This window comes from Falco naumanni, chromosome 6 (genome assembly GCF_017639655.2).
Source record: "Falco naumanni isolate bFalNau1 chromosome 6, bFalNau1.pat, whole genome shotgun sequence".
Taxonomy (NCBI): Eukaryota; Metazoa; Chordata; class Aves; order Falconiformes; family Falconidae; genus Falco; species Falco naumanni.
In genome coordinates this window covers 24,327,745-24,349,970 of record NC_054059.1, presented here as the reverse complement: position 1 = coordinate 24,349,970, position 22,226 = coordinate 24,327,745, and the positions used below count along the sequence as shown (strand labels likewise).

At 37.3% G+C, this 22,226-nt stretch overlaps 1 protein-coding gene across 1 annotated transcript in view; it reads right to left on the bottom strand.

The window, feature by feature from the left end:
- The window catches only part of TPO (thyroid peroxidase), a 46,440-nt gene extending 29,759 nt beyond the window's left edge, over window positions 1-16,681 (bottom strand). The window contains exons 1-4 of the mRNA XM_040598478.1: window positions 16,588-16,681; window positions 14,080-14,161; window positions 8,962-9,131; window positions 4,238-4,370 (exon numbers count right to left, since the gene is read on the bottom strand). Coding sequence (XP_040454412.1) covers window positions 4,238-4,370; window positions 8,962-9,131; window positions 14,080-14,161; window positions 16,588-16,681 — 479 coding nt within the window. The remainder of the gene's footprint in view (window positions 1-4,237; window positions 4,371-8,961; window positions 9,132-14,079; window positions 14,162-16,587) is intronic.
- Window positions 16,682-22,226: the final 5,545 nt, after the last annotated feature.

The window sequence follows — 22,226 nt, the reverse complement described above, 5'->3', positions numbered from 1 at the left end:
GTTGCTGAATGCAGCTCCCTCTGGTTACATCTATACTAATTACTTGGGTGCAGCTTTGGGAGGGCCTGTGCAGAAGCCCAAGCACTGGTATGCACTGAACTATGCTTGTAAGTTGCAAACACTAACTGCAGTGTGTTTTTGGCTCACACTGACTCGCATTTCTCTGAACACCTGGCTGGGCACACCTTGGGATTAGCGCGTGCCAGTTTGTCATCCTGAAGCCAGCCTGCCTGAAAGATGGAAAGGCAGTGAAAAGGTTTAGATGAAAGTCTAAGAGGTGGCAAGAATCAAGTCATACTTCTTTTGAGGGCCAGTAAATGATTCCTGGTGATTTTTATTTATTAGTATAGTTGGTGAGTCTTGGGCTTGACCCAATTAATTTTCCTTTTGCCATGAACATTTCTAGTGCATTTTTCGTAAGAGGATATTTTAGTTCTTCTTGTTTGGTCGGTTGGTTGTTTTTTTAACACGGCCTGTTCAACATATTTCATAATTGTTAAATATATACATTTTCGCAATGTACCCATTAACCATAATTGTAAAGTAAGCCAAAAAGAACAAGAAATATTCCCAGACAGTTAATAGAACTACATGGCGTTAAAACATACATTTATATGTCTATTGGGACGCTAAAGAGGGAACAATTATTTTATTAATACTTCATTGATCTCCAGCACACTGAAGTGGCTCAATTTGCCAAGCTATACGGTACAGTAATATACTTAATTATTCACAATAATTCACACTTGAAGGTTGAAGTATGCTTTAATAAAGCATTCAAATTAGTTACAGTTGATTTGCCTTTATTGAAATTGCATAAAATACTGCACATAGTGTAGTGCTATTTCACTCAATTAAAAATAATGAAATGTTAATTTAACTGCTTAACTAGTGATTTTTCTCCTGATTGCTTTTATATTTTAGCAGATTACTGGAATGCTACTTTAGTAAAACCCTTCTCCCATGTCTTTTTATTATTACATTAAGCATGTTAATGTCTTGGAATCTTGCTTGAGTTGAAAAGATTTTTATCCAGGGCAGCTGAAATAATGAGATTTTGGTACCATACAGTTTTATTGAGTAGTCAAATCTGATTACTATACATTCTGTTTAAGGGAAGTGGGACTTGTCATTCACTTGTGGAATACTGGAATTGCACGGTTTGGATTTTGTTTTGGCTCCCTTAGAAGGAATGTGGAGTTTTAAGATGCAGTTCACTGTGCAGATTTATGGCTTTTGGTCGTTACTTGAATGTCCTGCCTAAGTTTTGAGTAGAAAGAATGAATGCCATATGGCAATTTAATAATTGGATTTTGTCATGTTTTACATGGCTCTGAGTTACCATGGACATAACTTCAGGCAAACATGGAAAACTTCTGTGAAAAATGAGCCTGCCACTGAACTGAACACTTAGCTTGTATTGAAGCGAAGCAGCTATCTTAAAAGAAACACCTCAATTCCTGCTAATAAGTCATATAGTCTTATATGGATTCAGTCAGGACTGCTCATTCTTTCCACTAGGTGAGCCATATTCATATCTCTAACTCTGACAGTATTAGAGCTTCAGACTAAGCATTAGGTCCTTACCTGATGGAACAGTTAATGGCACAGCAATGAAATAGAAATGCTGCAGATAAAATTCCTCCTAGCTTCCAAATATTAGGCATACAACATGTAATCTAGTCATCTAAGCATCCGTCCATCAAGCAAGAGACAGACAAGTCCTGAGTGCCATCCTGTTATCTCATCCTATCTCTCACTATTGGGAACAGCCAAATTTGCAGCCTTGCAGTAGAGATGTAACTACTTTGGAGAGCTAAAATTAGGTGGGATTAATTGCACTGTGAGATGCCATTCCTTTAGTACCTGTAATTCCTTCACCTTTGAATCCCTTTCATGCACTAGGCACTAAGAACTACACAGATCAATGCTAGTTAGTTGGGGAAAAAAAAAAAAAAAAAAAAAAAAAAAAGGAGGGCGGACTAGCTATTTGGATATGCTTTGTCTCCCTTATTCTTAATTTTTGACTCATGTTGTACATTTATTTTGCTTATTACCCACACCTATGCCTTCAGGCAGAAAGAAAAGTAAAGTCTGTTGATATCTGTTACTAGTAAATATGGATAATGACACTGCTGGGAATGTTTGATGTTATGTTGATATTGTCAACTGAAGGCCATGGTTGTACTATTCTGCTCTGCCTTTATTCTAGGGAGCTCACACTCAAACAAGTAACCTTAGTGCTCTGGAATAAATACTTTGTAATCTATCTGATATTTCCCAAGTACATGAACTGATGAAGTAAACCATATGTAAAGAAATTCCATGTACACTTTTAAATAGATTTAAATAGATTTTTGTTTTAGGTAGGTAAACAATTAACTCCACTGTGAAATTTGTTTAAATTTCACCTGTGAAATGCAGCATCTACTGATCTACAGCACAGCTGCACATTCCAACTGGGTGACTAAAATTGCAAATACAACACAGATCCTGATATATTTTCTGCCTGGAAGTGGCAGCTGTAAAGCAAGGAAAAGTATAGACTGGTACTTTGTTTAACATTTGAAGTCTTTGAAGCTGACTTATATTACAGAATATGCTGTTTACATTATAGTATAATGGGCTTTTAAAGCCGATATATTTCAGTAAAACTTGAGGTATTTCAAGGGCCTTACAGAGTTTTATACTAATTTAAGATCTGATTTGCTAGTTTCAAAGTCTTTGTGTTTTTGTTTTTTTGGTGTGTGGTTGGTAGGGTTTTTTTGGTTGTTGTTGCCTTGCACCTTTTAGAGATGTTTAGAGCAAAAAGTCTAAAATACCACCAAATACAAGCAATGAGTTTAAACACTGATTTGGTGCAAGCATAAAACTATACAAAGTAGAACATAGTGATTACAGATTAATCAGACTCAATAGATTGTACTTACTCTACCCAGGTTTAGAAACCAGACTGAAATGCCTATACACATCCTAGTATTACCAAAGTCACTGAAGAGAAAAAGTTGTTTTACCTTACCCACAGCAGGGTATGTTTCCCTCCGTCTCTGGAGAGAAAGACTACAGCAGCCATGCCTGCAAATTAAGAGCTTTAGCCATGTGCCTATGTTCAGCTGCGTGTACCTTGGCCAATGCGTTCAAGCCCTGATGGAGTTGTCAGTGCAAATATTATACTAGCTGTTAGTTCAGATTCCAGGCAACTCTGCAAGTGCCTGCAGGAAATTATGGATACCCACACAGTTAGATTTATAACATCAATGCATATCAGGTTGTGTCCTTTCAACAAAGAGACTATCAGGCACATTCTTTGCAAATTACTTGTGATGTAGCAAAACGGATTAATCTCATAAAACCAGACTGATTGAATAATAAAACTGCAGATTTTTACTGCTGTTCATTCACCATGTTGCAGAATGCCTTAACCTATGCAACACTAATGGCCTTCCATTTACAGCTCTGTAGCCCCTCACTTGTAATATTACAGTCTGCCTTTCAGTTTGTGACCTTATGCCTATGTATCCAAAGGCTGCCCAGTATAAATATCATTTACCCTTGTACTCAAAGCAACTCTCATTCTCAGTTTTACACCCTCATTGCATTGAAGGAGTCTGAAAATACAGTCACATCTGTTATGTTGGGTTTTGCAGGAAACAATTGCTGCATGTATTAGGTAACAAGCAGGTAACGGTAGTAAATAACAGTCATTCAGATAGCCAATAAGCATATATTTATATAAATAAATATGTAAAATTAAATATATCACCCATAATTTTTAGATGCATGTTTGCTAGATGTTAAGGTTGTGGGAAAACACAAAAAATGAGAATTTACTTGATTTTGCTACTGCTTCTCGTGAAGTAACTATATTTTCCTGCTCAATATCATTTTATCCAATTCTGTCAAAAATTAATGTTGGGTTAGAATTTAGTCTTTTTAATTTATATAGAAAATAGCATCTACTGAATCAGTCCTCTCTAAATTTAAAGTTCTTTACATAATCTGAGAAGCCTTCATAGGGAGGGCATGTCTGCAAAAATTAGTGTACCAAAGCTTAGATGAAGAGATTCTTCCCATGGGAGCTTTCAGAGGCACCTCATTTAGACACAGGTTGATGACAAATTTAGCTGATTGAGGATACCCTCTGCCCCCAGTTTTTCTAAGAAAAAGTATACAGAGCTTCTTGAGTTTAAGAATAAGAAAGAAGGATTTTTAAGAGAACAATTCTAATCATACATACCTGTTATTGCAGGCACCAGTGATGAGTCGATATTTATTAGCTAAGCAATTGTTTGGGCATTTTGGTGGCAACATGTAAGGTAGACATCCAGAAATATTAGCAATCATAGCGAGCCTATCAGCTGATAAGAGATCTGAAAGGAAGAACCCAAACAAGTAATTTGCTTTACTGCTATGCAGGAGAAAAGACATTATTGTCAGCTACGACTACAGCATCTCCTCTCTTCCTGGGAAAGAGTGCTTAGTGAGAAGTGCTGCAGGGGGCAGTCTTAGGGACTTAGAGGAGATAAAGGGTTAAAGGGAACAGCTCATTTTATTATCTGATATGTAGAGAATGAGAAGGAAGTAGTCCAGCCATAGCTGAGAACTGAAGTCGACCTGCTCCTTTTTCTCCTTCTTTAACTTGCTCTCTGCTGCCTTCTTTGCCTGCATTGTAGTCACAATTCTTGGCCAGTCCCTGTGCTTACAACAAAGCTGTAAAAAATACCATTCAAGAATGGAATTACATAGCAAGGAGGAAAAGTGTGGGACTGGAAAGATGCAGAAATTTAAAGACACTACATCGGCCTATATGATTAAGTACGGAATGGAGGAGGCTCAGAATTATGAGCTGGAATTTGGAAGCTAGGTAAAATTAGGGAGTTGTACACAAGTAGAACATGATATTAATATCTTTGTAATGTGATCCCAGACGGGTGTCCCAGTGAGCATTCTTCTGATGAGGGACAAACTCACATTCTTGTCTAAGCTCCAGAAAGCTGGCACCCTCTCTTACCCACACATGTATGTAAGCACATGTATGGCCAGTTGAAGGTAGAAGTAGCAATACCCTTCCCGAACTCAGAGAAGTCTTGCCATTCAAACTGAGTGTAACCATCACATACTGAAACAAAATGGTAAAGGCAGCATCTAGCTCTTGCCTTTGTCTCCCCACTGGGTAGTGCAGGCCATGCAGTCCCACCATCTATCACTTCTGCCCATCCAACTCCGAACTAAGTTGCATTATTCCATTAAGCAAGTCAAAAAAAGTAAGCCAGAAAAACAAACCAAAAAAGGCACAAGAGCCAAATCAGCTCAAAAAAACCAAAATGTTCTGCTGAGCTGCTAGAACCTGTGCAAGGTAGGAGTGAGACCAGAGAAAAAATGGGCTGTTAGAGTGGTATGTAACCTCGTCATTATATACTAGCTACTCATACCAAACCTGTGGATATGGCTGTATTTTCATGTTACTTCAGGTTCAAAGATATCCTCAGAGATCAGTTCCCTAGTTTCTGTGCTGCCTAGCTATTCATTGAGTCGTAGAATCATAGAATTATTTAGGTTGGAAAAGTCCTTTGAGATCATCAAGTCCAACCATTAATGTAGCACTGCCAAGTCCATCCATAAACCATGTCCCTAAGCAGAATATCTACACATTTTTTAAATACCTCCATGGATAGTGATTCCACCACCCCCTTGGGCAGCCTCTTCCAATGCTTGACCACCCTTTCTGTGAAGATGTTTTTCCTAATATCCAATCTAAACATACCCTGGTGCGACTTGAGGCCGTTTACTCTTGTCCTGTCACTTGTTACCTTGGATAAGAGACCGATCCCCACCTGCCTACAGTGTCCTGTCAGGTAGTTGTAGAGAGCAATAATGCCCCCTGCCCCCCCCCCCCCCCCCCCCTCCCCCTTGAATCTCCTCCTCTCCAGGCTAAACAACCCCATTCCCTCAGCTGCTCCTCATAAGACTTGTGCTCCAGACCCTTCCCCAGCCCCGCTGCCCGTCTCTGGACATGCTCCAGCACCTCCAAGTCCCTCTTGCAGTGAGGGGCCCAAAGCTGAACACAGGATTGGAGGTGCGGCCTCACTGGTGCTGAGCACAGGGGGACAGTCACTTCCCTAGTCCTGCTGGCCACACCGTTTCTGATATGAGCCAGGATGCTGTTGGCCATCTTGGCCACCCGGGCACACCGCTGGCTCACGTTCAGCCAATTGTCAACCAGCACCGTCAGGCTCTTTCCCACCAGGCACATTCCAGCCACTCTTCCCCAAGCCTGTAATGTTGCCTGGGGTTGCTGTGACTCAGGTGCAGGACCTGGCACTTCTCCTGGTTGAACTTCATACAACTGGCCTCGGCCCATTGGTCCAGCCTGTCCAGATCCCTTAGTAGAGCCTTCCTGCCATCAAGCAGATTAACGCTCCACCCCAGCTCAGTATCATCTGCAGACTTACTGAGGGTGCTTTCTATCCCCTCATCTAGAGTGTTGATAAAAATTTTAAGGAGCACTGGCCCCAATACTGAGCCCTGGGGAACACCACATGTGACCAGCCACCAGCTGGATGTAACTCCATTCACCACCACTCTTTGGACTCAGCCATCCAGCCAGCTTTTAACCTGGCATAGAGCACACCCGTCCAAGCCATGAGCAGCCAGTTTCTGCAGAAGAATGCTGGGGGAGATGGTATCAAAGGCTTTTCTAAGGTCCAGGTAGACAACAGCCACAGCCTTTCTCTCATCCACTAGGTGGGTCATCTTGCCATAGAAGGAGATCAGTTTTGTCAAGCAGGACCTGCCTTTCATAAACCCATGCTGGCTGGGCCTGATCCCCTGGTTGTCCTGCATGTGCCATGTGATGGCAGTCAGGATGTTCTGCTCCATAACCTTTCCTGGCACTGAGGTCAGGCTGACAGGTCTGTAGTTTCCTGGATCCTCCTTCCTGCCCTTCTTGTAGATGGGGTCACATTGGTTAACCTCCAGTCTTCAGAGACTTCCCCAGTTTATCAGATCTGTTGATAAATGATGGAGAGTGTCTTGGTGAGCTCCTCCACCAGCTCCCTCAGTACCCTTCGGTGGATCCCATCTGGCCCCATAGACTTGTGTGTGTCCAAGTGGAGCAGCAGGTCACTGACCGTTTCCTCCTGGACCGTGGGGACTGCATTCTGCTCCTCCTCATCCCCGTCTTCCAGCTCAGGGGGCTGAGTACCCAGAGGGAAGCTGGTCTTGCTATCAAAGACTGAAGCAAAGAAAGCATTGGGTACCTCAGCCTTTTCCTCATCCCTTGTGGCAATGTTCCCAGCCACATCCAATAAAGGATGCAGATTACCCTTGGCCCTCCTTTAGTTTCTAATGCATTTTAAAAAATATTCTTTTAATATATTTTTACAGCAGTGGCCAGCCTGACTTCTAGCTGGGCTTTCATCTCTCTAATCTTTGCCCTGCATAACCTCATGACATCCTTATAGCCATCCAGAGCTGCCTTCCCCTTCTTCCAAAGCTGGTAAACTGTCCTTTTTCCCCTGAGCTCCAGCCAAAGCTCTCTGTTCAGCCAGTCTGGTCTACTTCCCCATCAGCTCATCTTTTGGCACGTGGGGACAGCCTGCTCCCACGCCTTTAAGATTTTCTTCCTATGCCAGGCCTGCGTGGACCCCTTGGCTCTTCAGAACTATAGCCCAAGAGACTCTGTCACCCAGGGTCTTACTGACACATGTTTCCCTTAAAGTCAAATTAGTTCTTTAATTCACATAAAACTCTTTCTCATGCCACATAGGCTGTATAACATCTATTCACCTTCTGTTAATGTTGTTTCAGTTTTGAAAATTAACAAGAGCTTTGTGCACTTTTTTTATGCTTTAGAAATTTGATTTCTTTGGAAACTACTCCACCTGAAAAATAATTGTATCTCTGTGTGTGAGTGTTTATATATATATAAATATATGCATGCACACACACACATATAGATACAGATATACTTTTATTTCTAGAAATGTCCCATTAGTTTAGTAAGTGAGATGTTTTCGCAAGGACAAACAACCTGAAAACATAACTGTGGATCTTTATGTTTTTCTACAACACTCTAATGTTTCCATATCTTGAAAAATAATGTCACATTATAATACTAAGACAGAGAATACAAATTATAACTTTCCAGTTCATGCTGCTCTAATTGACAGAATTAAATTACAGGGAAAAATGTCAATGTTTCTGAATTCTGACAGAATTAAATTACAGGGAAAAAAGTCAATGTTTCTGAATTTTTGAGCCTTCCAGACACCAGACAGATATTTTGAAATTCATATCCAATTAATGGCAACAAGAATTTTTCTTTACTTAGACAATTATATACCATTGAACTTTCTGGACTATCTTTCTTTCTCCATTTAACATAAAAGAACATCTAAAAGAGAAACAAAGTGGAAATAAATGTGTAACAGCAATGCATTATAAAATTAGTTTTGGAAATAAAAAAGTATTTTCTTAAAAGAGGGATATTACTAAGGTCATCAATGTCCAGAGGAAGTGTATTTGAAAACGCCAGTGCAATAGAGCGACAGAAACTGTATTATTTTATCTATAGATTCTAGTCCCCAGAAGCACTAAACCCAAAGTGCTGGGGAAGATAAGTATTTCACTGTAAACAAGCTTGCAACACTGTGGATACGCAAGCTGATTTATTGGCAATACAAATATACAGTCACGAGTTCACAGGATGCCAATAGCATAGTGCTACTGTCCTCAACTGTAGGAACACGGCCCACACTCCAGCAAAGAGAAACGTAAAACAGTGAGTATGTGAGGTGCTTTTAAAAACAAAAGAGAGGGCATCCTGGCCACAGGGTTCAGACAAGATATGTACTCCTGCCAAAGGTAAAATAAAAGTGAAGCTAACCCAACTTTAATATAAAAGACAGTATTCAAGACACCCAACAGGATTCTTTGCCAATGTCAATATAGTATATTTACCAGTTGGATGCAACGAACGTTTGTGCTTCTGGCAAAGTTTTTGTTTTAGCACTTGAATTGACATTTCCATTCGTTCAGCTGCTTCGGAAATATCTTGGCTTTCTTGTTCAGGAAATTTTGAGAAAGCTAGCAGCAAGGTGGGAGTTGTTATTCCTTTTCCTTCGATATTTCTATAATTGAGATAAAACACAGAAGGGTTTTTTTTTAACATATAACCTTTCAGAACTTACTCATAGCTCTATTTGTGATGTTGGATATGTTCCTAGTTTAAAGTATATTTTGTCTGAAGGGCCTGCTGGGAAAGCGGAGAGGAAGACTACTTTTTGGCCTTGTTCTGTAAGGAAAATTTGGGAAAGAAAAGGGAAGGTGCTTTTTCATGGGACATACACAACAGAGTTAAGCTTATAAGAAGCCTTTAGGATCAGATAGAAACTATTCAGATAGAGCTGGCAGCAGAAAGTGTCTGGGAAGACCTTATGCAGGATAGTCACAATATGGGACTGTCACTATAGACACATCTAAGTGAGTAGGCTTTGCTTTCATGCAACATTTAATATCAAAGGCCGTCTCAATCATTGCAGGTGGATTCACAAATGCCTTAGCACCTAGGAGTCATGTAACTGGCCTGGTGTCCTAGATGGTGTCCACATCCCTCTCAACTGTTCTGCAATTCACTGCAAGATTTATTTTTTCACTTAGCAAGGGCTGTATCACCACTGTCCTTTTATTGCCAGAGCAGCCTTGGGAAAAGTGCATCAGGGAAGATCCAAGTCCTAAACTGACTCCTGCAACTTTGTAAAAATCACTCCAGCCTATTTCATTTCTAGACATGGTCATAGGTCGCAGACATCCCCAAAGGCTGCTCTGAAACACAGATTTATTTTGATATGCAATTTTCCTGAAAACATTGCGTTGTCTTATTCACTCAGGCTTGTTTAAAGCACAAGAAAAAATTAAAATGGAAACAACCGTTCTGATTTGGGTAAAACAAACAGTTAAATTTTGAGAAATTAGAAACATGCTTACATAAAAAGCATTAAGAAAATACAACTCCAAGGGCTTTTCTTGATGCCAGGTTTGTTCTTAGTTGACTGAAAAGAGCCTTAACCTGTTCATTTGTTCTTTATACAGAAACTATTCCTTTCCTTTCAAAAGCTGAGCTCAAGAACACTTGGAACTATGAAAAATAGCTATTTTGCTCCTCAGCATCATGTTTTTCAGTTTTCCATACACAATTAGGAAGTTGATGGGCAATCTGAAGTATTAAAAGTCCTAAACTGTGTCCCAGTTTAAAAGACAAGAAAGATGTTATAACTAAATGCAAGAAGTCAGGTTTAATATTTTAATATCACATGAGGATAATATCAGTCATGTATCATTTAAAAAAACCCCCAACTTATATGAACAGGCAAACATGTCTGTACAAATGATTAAATAAAGACATTTGCAAAAATTAGCTAGAAGCTAAGAATTGAAAGTAATCCACACTCCCAGAAAACCTCCAAAATTGAACCACCATAATCCTTAAGGACAAGACATATTCCATTCTGAGGCATTTTCTGTCTTTTGTCTAATCTCACAGATACTGTAAGATTATCACAGCTGTTACTCCTTTGCCACATTTGCTGTCTGACCCACACCCTGCTCTTCACTCCATGCATGCATGCGAGTCCCTTCTAGTTCTTACACACACTCCTGAAGCTGAACACTGTGTCAGTTACAAACTGTCTCAATATTTAGTAATACAGAAATAGCCCCATAAAGCTAATAGAATGACCTGTGATTGTATCATTATTAGGAACATGAAATCAGACATGAAGTGTCTTCCATACATGTTTAAGAATATATGGAAGTGACCTAGTGCAGACCATGGTATTTTGACGGAATGTTCTTTATGCTTGCCAGACTCTCCGTTACTGAATCTCATTACAGATCATAATTAGAAATATATGTATATAACACTCCCCAAACCCTTAAAGAAATTCTCCACAGTATGAGACACACTTTCTCTTTCAGCTTCAGATATTTTGAGTCTGATATTTCTTTCTGTATTAAATTAATATATTTATTGAATACCTTTTTTAGAGATTTCTAACCTGAGTTAATGTCATAGATATTTGTCACCATTCAGGAGATCTTTCAAAACAGTGACATTGTGCAGAACATAAAGTGATAGAGTTATAAAACTATGAAGAACACTATTTATTCTTTCCTGTAATGTGTATGTACATGGCCAGTCTGCTTTAAGACCAGATTGGCACTGACTAATAATCATGCTTAGTGAATTTCTGCAACTATAACTTTTATCTGGAACACTGGAAATTATTTTCCACTTCCCTTTGCATACAGATGATCCCATGACGGTCACTTCTGCAGATGGTCCTTTCAAGTTGGCATAGATAGGAGCCAACAGAAATAGTATCTTAAATTGTGGGGGTTGCAATTTAGATTCTTTAAAAACATGCAAAAAATGAGTTCAAATGTAGTATACACAAAATAAAAGTAATTTTACAAGAATGAAGATAGTGAGAAATATCTTTAATCTGCTGTTAAGGCTTGAAGTATTTTCAGGGTTGTCATCTATACTTTTTAATCTAAGAACACTGTGCCTTCAGCTAAAACATATATTAAAATATGCTTAGAAATGTCAATGTTTTCTGACTTTAAATAGGTTGAGGAAATCTTTTGTGTTTGTATTAGAGTTGTACTTACCTTCAACCTATTAGGGTAATTTGAAACCGGAGTCTAAAATTATATATCTAAAATGCTAAAACCAAATAATCTAGCACTATCTGACCCACCAACATAATTAACATTGCTCTTATACACAACTAGTTCACCAGTCTTTTTGAGTTAATTACGAAGTTCTATCAGGACAAATAATGACCATTTGCAGCTGTGTGCAGCACAGGCCTACGAGACTATCACTTTGCACAGCTTGCTCATTCTGGAGTTACCTTTAGTATCTTCCACACCTTAAAACCCATAAAAAGCAGAGACTCAGCAGAATATAAAAAGAATGGACAGCTGGAATCATGGCCCCTCCCAGTAGTGCTGAAACTCATTAGTTAAAGCTAGTACAAGTTTAATAATTTGTACTGGTTGTTATTATAACAAGATTTACTGTAACTAAAGTTAACTCCTGCAAGCCAGTATTACTTTCAAAATTTGTTTTATAGTGCACCTGGTAGTAAACTATCAATGTATTTGCACATAGCACCGGATGACAGTCATAACCTCCCAGGTGACATATGGCTCTGAGTCTCCTATCCAAACTGACTAGATTCCCATTGGCATTGTAACACAAATAATTCATTTTAATAATGATAATGCCATTGTGTTCCATCTATGCTATATTAATAATATTATGACTGAATATATTACAATAAAAACCATGAACATCTGCTCTTAAAGACTCACAAACCCAGAAGCCAATTGGAATAACAGGTACTAGCGAACAGTCATGAGAAGCACTTTGTAAGGGGAGACATGAACAGCACACAGGACTATACTGGGACCTATGTGACCTTAAAATGTGGGATGTCATTTCTACCACAACTAGTAAATTCTAGCACAAATTTCTAAAGCACAAACAATAAGTCAAAAATTTAAGTAATGATATTAGACAGCTGAGGTGAAGAAATGTACTTCTCTATTTTAATGAAAATTCAAGGTCAGACTGAGGTCTCAGGAGAAATCCAGTTATTTTGACTCAGTTTGCAGTTCAAACACCTAGATCATGAATTCAGCAAACATCAGGTTGGACTATTGTGCATGAAACAGCTAAGAGTTTTCCTACTCTAGCCTGAAAAAGGAGCTGCCTTTTCAACTCAGAACTAGCTTTTCAGTCTCAAAGACAGCATTGACCTCATCCATATTGCACTGTAGTTTCCTTCAGTTACTTATAAGCCAAAATAAAATGAGTTTTCACAGTACTGTGACCTCCACAACTTCCAGAAGCTCAAATATGCAGTCACATACATTCTTTTCTTGTTCTTAACCTATGTGCTGACCAAAGCTTTCATTGAAGTATACAGTATTCTTAAACTTACGAAGGAAAGAAGCCTTAGTAACTTTAAACTGACATAAAAAGTATTCAACTAAACACATTCGCTCCTCAATACAATGATCAGATTAGATGTCAGTTCAGTCCTCTGTACTTTGCAAATGACCAGGACTAATATCTAAGAGGCAGGTGCAGAGTGCATTTACAAGCCTTTATTAAAACAGGAAGAGTTTTCTTAATGATATTTACAATTCTCACTGCCCCACTTAGTTGGGCCACAATAAATTGAAGTATATAAAAGCGCACAGTAGAAATATCATTTTCACTTCTGGTAATGATAATTTGTAACTTGAAAGACCAAGTATTTCATGCTGGTTAACGTTAAAACAAGTGATAGTCTTATGAGACTGAAACTCTTAATGCAGGTGTCAGACACTTGTGGCTCTGATTCCACAAGACAGGAAAGCATGTGCCACAGCTGCGAGATTAATGCACATCTTTTGATGCCCTGCTGAAAGCGCGAGCCTTTGGCTGCTTACAGGATTAACCCCAGACTTATGCAAAAGACATAACCAGTTCTCAGAGTGCTGTTACTAGCAGTGTTCTGCCTATGAAAAATTCAAAGGTTAACAACAGTATCCATCAGATCAAGTACTTTAATTTTTTAAAGTTTTAAATCACTGATTTAATTTTCAGCTGCTGCGGTTAAAAGAGGAAAGAAAGGGAAAAAGAAAAATAATGTTAAAAAATACATAATATCCATAAAATTACAATTTTTTGAGCCACATGTTAATGGAATGTGATGTGTTACTTAGATCAGAAAAATATTCTTAATTATTTTCATATTTCTTATTTTTATCACATTTTAAGAGAGCGAATTATGTGGCAATAATGCACAAGGTTACGTTGGTTCAGATGATCATAAACATGGTATTTAGGGGCATGGTTTAATGGTGTAATTGGCAGTTGTGGGTTAACAGCTGGACTTGATCTTAAAGGTCTTTCACAACCTAAATGATTCTATGATTCTGTTTTCTTGAAGAAACACTGATCTCAAACTTCTCTGTTATGAAAGCTTTTTGCTAATAGATCTGTCACTATTTTTTTTTTACCTTTTCAGTGTATAATGTGCAGCATAATCCACCAGACTAGAGCCCTTTTCGATAGCCTCAGTAATGCAGTTATCTTCAGTTTCTTCTCAACAGGGGAAAAAAAAACCAAAAAGAAAGACAGACAAATATGTTATTCAACAAAATACTTGATAAAATAACTACATTTACAAAATATAGAGGTTAATAACACTATGTATAACTTCTCCCCATTAAAATGATCTCCATATTTTAGTGTTCCTGAAACTAATGATGTGGCTTCTCACCTTTCTGAAAGATAAGGTAGGGCTAGTAAATAAATTCTTCCCTAATTTATAAGGCTTGAAGAACTATATTTTCCTTCTATTTCTCCCAGTATAAATCCAGCTGTGCATGTTAAGTAGTACCAAATGTTAACAGGTCCAGCTGCAATGTGTTGTGTTCTGTGTATGCAGTCACGCTCCTTAGGCTTCATACGTATTTTTCATTAAACTGTTCTTGGATTGATAGGACAAAGCAGTCTCCCTCACAGGTAATATGAGCTGGCCTGAGCCACGTGAAGAATTTATGCCCATATTCATGCATAATTAACAAACTCCAAGATCTTCTGGGATCTGACCAATGCATGAAAGCCCTATTCGCATTTCTCCACCTATGTTTGATGGAAGGATAAATGTGAACCTAAGAGTACTTCAGCTGTGATATTTTGTGTAGTGCTGTCATAGAACATATATTATTCTTCTTTTGTGTACATCTAGATTTATATTAAGTGAATCAGTCATATTTAAAGTCCAGTGGTCTAATTCCCATCTGTATTTTGTGTGATCATCCATTTTTTCTTAGAAAATGCATCATAAACAATAATAGATTGCTAGCAACCATTTATGTGCAATTGCTCATCATTTATGTAGAGTGTAATTTTAGGTGATATATTTTATCTGTGGTCCATGTTGTGCTATTTCTGTGATCTTTTTTTTTGAATACAGCACTCAGCTCAAGGAAAAGTAATACGTGATGGGAAGTAATCTTTCCTGTCAAAATTCTACTCCACTCTACTAAATATGTTCTCAGCATCTGAGTAGAACAGTAGTTATTTCTCTTTTTCACCTATGCATGATGAAATATTCAGAAGATTAATTTATGGTTATCATTCAGATTTCTGTTACATCTGAAAATTTTTTTGAGTCTATTAAAAAAAAAAGACTGATCTTCATAGGCCATATAACAGCTAATTATTTTAGAATTCTATATTGCATGATTTTTAATTACTTTTAGGATTTTCACCTCCAAGAAATATATTATGCTCAAAGTATTGCTCATCATGTGGTATTGAATCAGACTCTGATCTAAAAGATAAGATACACTTGCTATACTTGAATTCCATTGTCTCTGTTCCTTTTCTACTGAGAAGTATGATTTCAGTATCAATGCAGTATTTAAAAAAATGCATTAATAAACATTATTTGTTGTTGTTCCCATCAGACAAAAGAAAACTTACTATAAAAAAGAATCATCCATCTATTCCATTTATTACAGTCCATATATATTCATTTTGTATTAATTAACATACAACACAGCCTCATTTTAGACCATGTCTTTCCAAACAATTAATATGGAAGCTCCAAGCAGAGAATTCACTATGGAAAATAGATCTGATCTCCTGTTTCACAGTCATGGTCCAAAAAAGATTTCCCATTGGAAGTAATGGCTTGGAGATTATTTTTTTGTTTAATTTATTTTGGATAAAATTTTCTTTTATTTGTGATTCTACACTAACTTCAGGTGAAAATCTTCCCAAGGAATCATATTACCATCCCTTATGAATCATATCTACAGCTACATAACTTAATAGAATGTAATGATTGAAATCCTGTTTCTTCATCATCTCTGCCCTACTTTAATGTAAAATTGGTCTCTGCACAATTCTCTTAAAATTCAATCCAGTATCTGTTATATTTCTAGTCTGCTAGATCTAACTGATTTAGGTTGAACAGAAACAAATAAAATAACTCCGGTGTTTTAAATGGCAAGATTACATTGTCTGAATATAGGCATCACTGCAATCTCAGATGCTCTAAAATCTCCCTAGTATGCAAAGGTTGCCAGCAGAAAATGGTGCCACAGGAGATGTACAACCTTATGGGCCAGCAGCAGGATGCCGGGTGGGACATCCTATGGCAACTGACCAGCCCAGGATGACAAAATGTAGCGATTGGAAGTCTGGGGAAAAAATCCAGCAATCATGCTTGTAAACATGTCATCTGATATATGAATGTTGCTAAGAAAGTAAAATCACTCCTAGTCAAAGAATAGATAATTAAGATACATTACACACACAAAGTTTTCCTTTGTGAATTTATGGTGTTGCATTGAAAAAAAACCACATGGAATAATTCTCACAGAAGCCCGATAGTGGATTTTGCACATAAACAGAGATTAATCTAAACTGCCATTGCAGTGCCAGCATATTTTCAGCTTAACACTAATTGTCGACAAAAAAATATAACATGTATTTTTTTTTCTGTTACTTACCAAAGAGGGTATCTTTGCCTATCTGAAGGAAAGAAAAGAAAACAGCTGTGAAGGCTATGGCTGCTGAAAATCTCAAAATAATGAGCACTTTCATCTACAAGAAAGAGGAGATAACTGTTGACAAAATATATACCTTCATCTTCTAATTATAAACCATACTATAAATAATTTCCCCCATATGGTAAATTTTATTTTAAAATTAGATCTGTAGCCACGTGTTTGGCTAAGTTTTTGAAGTTAAAAATAATAATTTTTAGAAATAACTCTAATCCATTCTCTCTCTTTTCCTTCCTTCCTTAGTATTTTTTAACCATTTTGAGAAACTTCTAGGACAAGGAAAGACAATTTTATTTTATAACATAGTATGTTCTGACAATATTTACAACACTTTGCCTACATATTAGAAATTCAGCAATATTTTACCATTCATTTTGAACTTGTCTGTGCACTGACATGACTGATTGTAAATCAGTCATTGCACATAAGATAGTGAAACTGGCCAAAGTAATAATAACAGGGATCTGACCCTGTTATACTCCTGTCCATGTATAACTGTGGTGTGAAATCAGAACAATGAATATGCTGAGCTAGCCAATGTGAGCTAAATTCTCTATCTTTGTACACTGGTTTTCTGGTACTTATTGCAGCACTGCAAATATAAAAGCTACCCAAGAGGTAACATTTTTCACATGCATTACGTTGATTGGAGATAGAACGATGTAAAATATTTTTAGCTCTATATTCTATCAACATCAAAATTATTAGCTAATACATCAACTAAAAATTCAGGGAAGCAATACTGGCAATAGAAACTCAATGTGAAAACACCCCTTCTTTTCACATTCCACAAGTTAACATGATGAATTTCTTCCGAAAAATGACAAAAGAAAGTTTTATAATCTGACCTTTTTTCTGCTGAGATGATCCTCCACAGTTCTTCTGTACTTTATCGATGGCAGTAACCGTTCTGAAATATGAAAGTGAAGCGATTTCCAGGGGCCCATCTTACCCTGTATCAGCTTTATGCACTGGTACTCACTCAAGCTTTAACGGTGCAAATGGTTTCAAAATCACTTTTGTCACAGTATGTTCCCACAAAGCAGAAACTGACGTTAATGCTTGACTTGTTTATTTTTGTCCTGCTAGGAACCAAGAGCTACCTGTGTAGTCAGTTCTGATAGCAGAGTTGTTTTCAGAGAAATATGAAGGACAAATGATTAGACAAAAAAAAAAAAAAAAAAAAAATATCGCCATGTTATGCACTAAACTCTGGGTACCCTTTTCACTAGTTCTCTTTATTAATATATTATACGAATAAAGCAACTTTGTGTCCTATTTCTTCTGCTCTAGCACTGCTGCTTTACCAAAATGGCCATTTTAAACTCAGAAGATAACCTCCAGATTGCCCACCGATTTCCTTACATCACTTTTTATTTTATTTTGTTCTCTTGGATAATGTATTTTATACTTCTGAGCCTATCTATTTTTATTTCTTTACACTTTTCAAACCTATTGTTTCTCCTGACATCAGTATTTAGACCTAAAGAATCGAACTGGCTGGGTTTTTTCCACTTCCAATATAGGCAGGGAGGTCTAAATCAGTTGGAATCAGGATTGAGGATTGCCTCGTTTCGTTTTTGCTGGTTTTGACAGGGAGATCACAAGGTGGAGCCAAAGATCAGTATTTTGATCTCTGCCATAGGTGATGTGTAAAGCAGGTGTTGGGTAGCAGGGAGCATCCTGGAGCTTGTGGCTGCGGTCTATGGTGGTGAAAGAAACCTGTCACCATGTGAACTGACCGGAGGAAAAACTCAAGGTTGCTGCTACAACAAACTTCAGTTCAGGAATATCATCCATGACCTGTTCACTGCAAAGGTGGGCGGACATGGGTGAAAAGTAAGCACAGGGTAAATGGAAACAGACCTCTCTTAGAAAAGTAGGTCTATGCTCCTTAGTTGGGTGCTTTAAGGATGCAGACAAGAAGTCAAACTCGCAATACCTCTTTAAGCCCAGTCCAGTTTATAAATCTTTTAAGGTTGTTTCCTTACCTAAGAAGATTGACTTCTTCCATGTCAGAGCAAAGCATCAAGAAAAGCATATCCATTCCAAACACCTAACAGAATAAGGAGCTTTCACCTGTATCCTTTCATATACTTTTCAAGTATCACAGGTTTCTTTTCTAAGAGTTGAGAGGCTTTCTTAAAGTGAAAAGCAGGTGTGATTTTCTTTATGGTTTCACAGTCAAAAATCAAAGCTTCCTCCTTTAATTCAAGAAGAGCCTTCCTACATTAAGGTTTGTTTAAATAAACATCACTAACCTTTGTTCATTGGTTGAAGTTGAAGTATTTGTCAACAGTGGGCTTTAAGTGGTTACATGCAGTAAATTCATCTGTGATGAAAAATTTGGATGGCAGCATCTATTTTGTGCTTTTAATTTAAGAGTATAAATGTTTAGCTCCCCACTGAGTTGAGGGAGTCCCGCCCTCAAGCACAGTTTTAGTTAGAACATGTGAGAAATCTTAATTACACTGAACTGATACAAAGAGATGATGTTGTATTCCCATTCTTACTGGAGTTCATTCGTAGTCCTGCTACTGAAATCTGCTAGAAAAGAATTAAGAGGGCAAAGTTTAGTGGCTCAAGAACAACTTCAATTTTTTGCATCCAAGATTTATATATTGCCCTCATGTCAGTGCAGACAATTTGGATTAATATGTTGCTGAATGTATCCCCCTTGTTCTGGATTTTCTGTTAGCTTCTCATCTTAAGCCATTCTTTCTTCAGAAAGGGTGTCAGACCTTTCTGCCCAGCAATGAAACTTCACAGATCAATGACTGTCTAAACATGGAGTACAAGACAGGTATGAAACAGTTCTTATGCTAAACAGCAACCTTAAGAAAAGCTGCAGTGAACCTTAACAGTTAGTCATATTAATACTACTATGCTTAAAATTAACTCATTCAAATTATAATATACCCCAGATTTGAATCTGCACATGAGGAATAGTAATGTATCTGTGTTCTTAAAAGTTAAAGACCTATAAAGTAAAGCTTTGAGTTGTTGATTAAAAAGATAAATTCTGCTCAAGGAAATATCCAAAAGCAATAGAATTTCACATTATTCACACATCTGAATTTCTGCAGACCTACTATGGTATTCAGAAAAATTATCTCATATTTAAAATATTATGTAATTGCAACTGATGTTTGATACAGAGAACAGACACATTTCTATAACCTCAGAACTTTTACATTTGCACTGTAACAGCCTGCAAACCCTACCAGGCTCTCAGAGACATCATCAGTTCTTAAAAGCACTGGATTAGAATGAGAGACCTCCAAGATAAATCTGTGCAGCTGTAGGAGCTGTTTTTGACAGCAGATTACACCATTTTGTAGTATTTAGTGGCAATCTTGGGCTCTAGCATAGCACGAAGGACACTTGGTTAATATGGATGTCTAATCTATAATAGAAAAATTAAGTCTCTGATCTCTTCTGGCTATTAAAATTCCAAGACTACTCCTTTGCAAGAGAGCTAAAGAGCATATATAACTGGAAAATACTCCAACAGAAGCAATTTTGCTGAAGTTCCAGCTTACCATCATACAAACAACAGCAATCAGTCTTGTTCTAGTTACTCCAGAAAAATGTCACCAAGTCAAAAAATGCAAGAAAAAGGTGAAAGGAAAATAGTTTACTAGAAGAGATCAGTTTAGCTGGGTTTCATCAATTCCATGACTTCTAGTCATTTTAAACACTTAGGTTTTTTTCCTGGAATTAATTCCATTTTATTAGAAACATTTTTTGCTATTACTCTCTTTAATTAGGGAAGACCTTGCAGAGGTCTCTGAAGTCAGAAATGGGACGAAGAGGGTGAATAGGTAACAATCATTCTGTGTATTCCAGTATAGAACTAAGGGTCAGGTAGGTGGCAGGCTTCAAACAAACAAGCAAATAAACTAACAGCAATTATTTAGATAACACATAATAATACCACAAAACAACTTGTGTTAAGAAATTTTGGTAAACATTTTCATATGAGTTCATAGAAATGTTATGACAATTTTGTGGAATAAAAATATATTGAGGCCTATGAAATAGAAGATTTGCATCAGGAATACCCTGAATCACAAATTTACTATGGCTGGAATTTTTCTTGTCCTTTTTTGCCAGGCTTCTCTCGGCACTAACTGTTGCTTTTTGTGAAATGCAAAATATAAAGCTAAATGGAAGTTAGGAGTAATTTTTATGGTTTATGTGTAGACTTGTAGACTTGAAGCTTGCCTTAATTGGTATACGTAACTGTTAAATTAAAGGATAAATCACTTACATTGGTGGCTAAATATTTCTATAGCAATGGAATAGTTTAGATATTATTCTAGTCTTTTTACTGGATATTGGTGCATCCCATTCTGAAGAGCCTTATTCTCTCTCCACACTGTCCAAAAAGCTGGGGCTTCTCTAGGCTGGATGCCTTTCCCAAAATCAGGCATTACTGCTTTCAAGGTTGTGATAGGGAAGCCCCTCTGCGGGCACAAATGGTACAATGACTTGGAGAGCAGCGCTTGAATTCCTCCTCACACTTAAATGTTTTCTGCTGGTCTGCTTTAATGAATTGCCGGGTAGGTTGCATTTTCCCAAGTGTGGTATTGACTTTCCAAATTTATTATTTCATTTTAAATTTTTATTTTATTTTATTAATTCAAAGATAAAGGCAATGGTAGATATTAACACAGTAAGAAATCGTTTCAGAGGTGGAATTGTCAGTTTGGAGAAAAAGCTAATAAGGGGAAACAAACAGCCAGTGAAAAATTAGGCTTCTATTCACTAAATCAAGTAATAAAAGAATCTCTCAATGGCCACCAGCTCATTAGATGGATTGTTCACTAGACACATCTTACATTATAAACACATTATGTTAATTGAAAAACACATTTTAAATCTAAGGAGATACTCTTGAACTGCTTTCATCCAAGTTCATATTCACTCAGGCAAATGAGTATGCTTCTGAATTAATCTCCAAATTTCCATTAGTCTGTCACAAATCAGGAAAGTAAATGATCTGAAGAAGTTAAATGAAACAGTTTTCATGAGCACTGATATTAAGTGGTCACACAGCACTACTCTCTGGGACATTTAGTGTTCAAGTGAGCCTTATGACTGAGTAATACAAACATCTTGGCTATTTGACGTCATGTCAAGGTTCCACAAATCTTGAGCTGTTATTTTTAATGCCCTGATGAGTTTGTAGCATTCTGTACCTAGATAAAGTATGCTTTAGAAAACTCTCAGACTGAAGGAAAAAGAGATGTTATAACTTTCTTATTTTTATATTGAAACATCCTGATGAAAAAGGCACATGAGAATTACTGAGCATGCAGCATTAAACAGTAACAAATGACAAGAAGGAAACCCATCATATAGAAATTAGTATTAACAAGAATCAACACTTCATAAACAACTAGGCAAAGATCACCAAATACCTGAAGGAACAGGGAAGAAAGAGTGTGTGTGTGTGTATACATGAAATTACAACATACAAAAGAACTCATCTTTTGCTGAAATCTTCTTCATACAATCAAATATAAAGTGATGTCTTTGGAAATAAGTTGTGCAGACAATATACACGTAATAAGAGA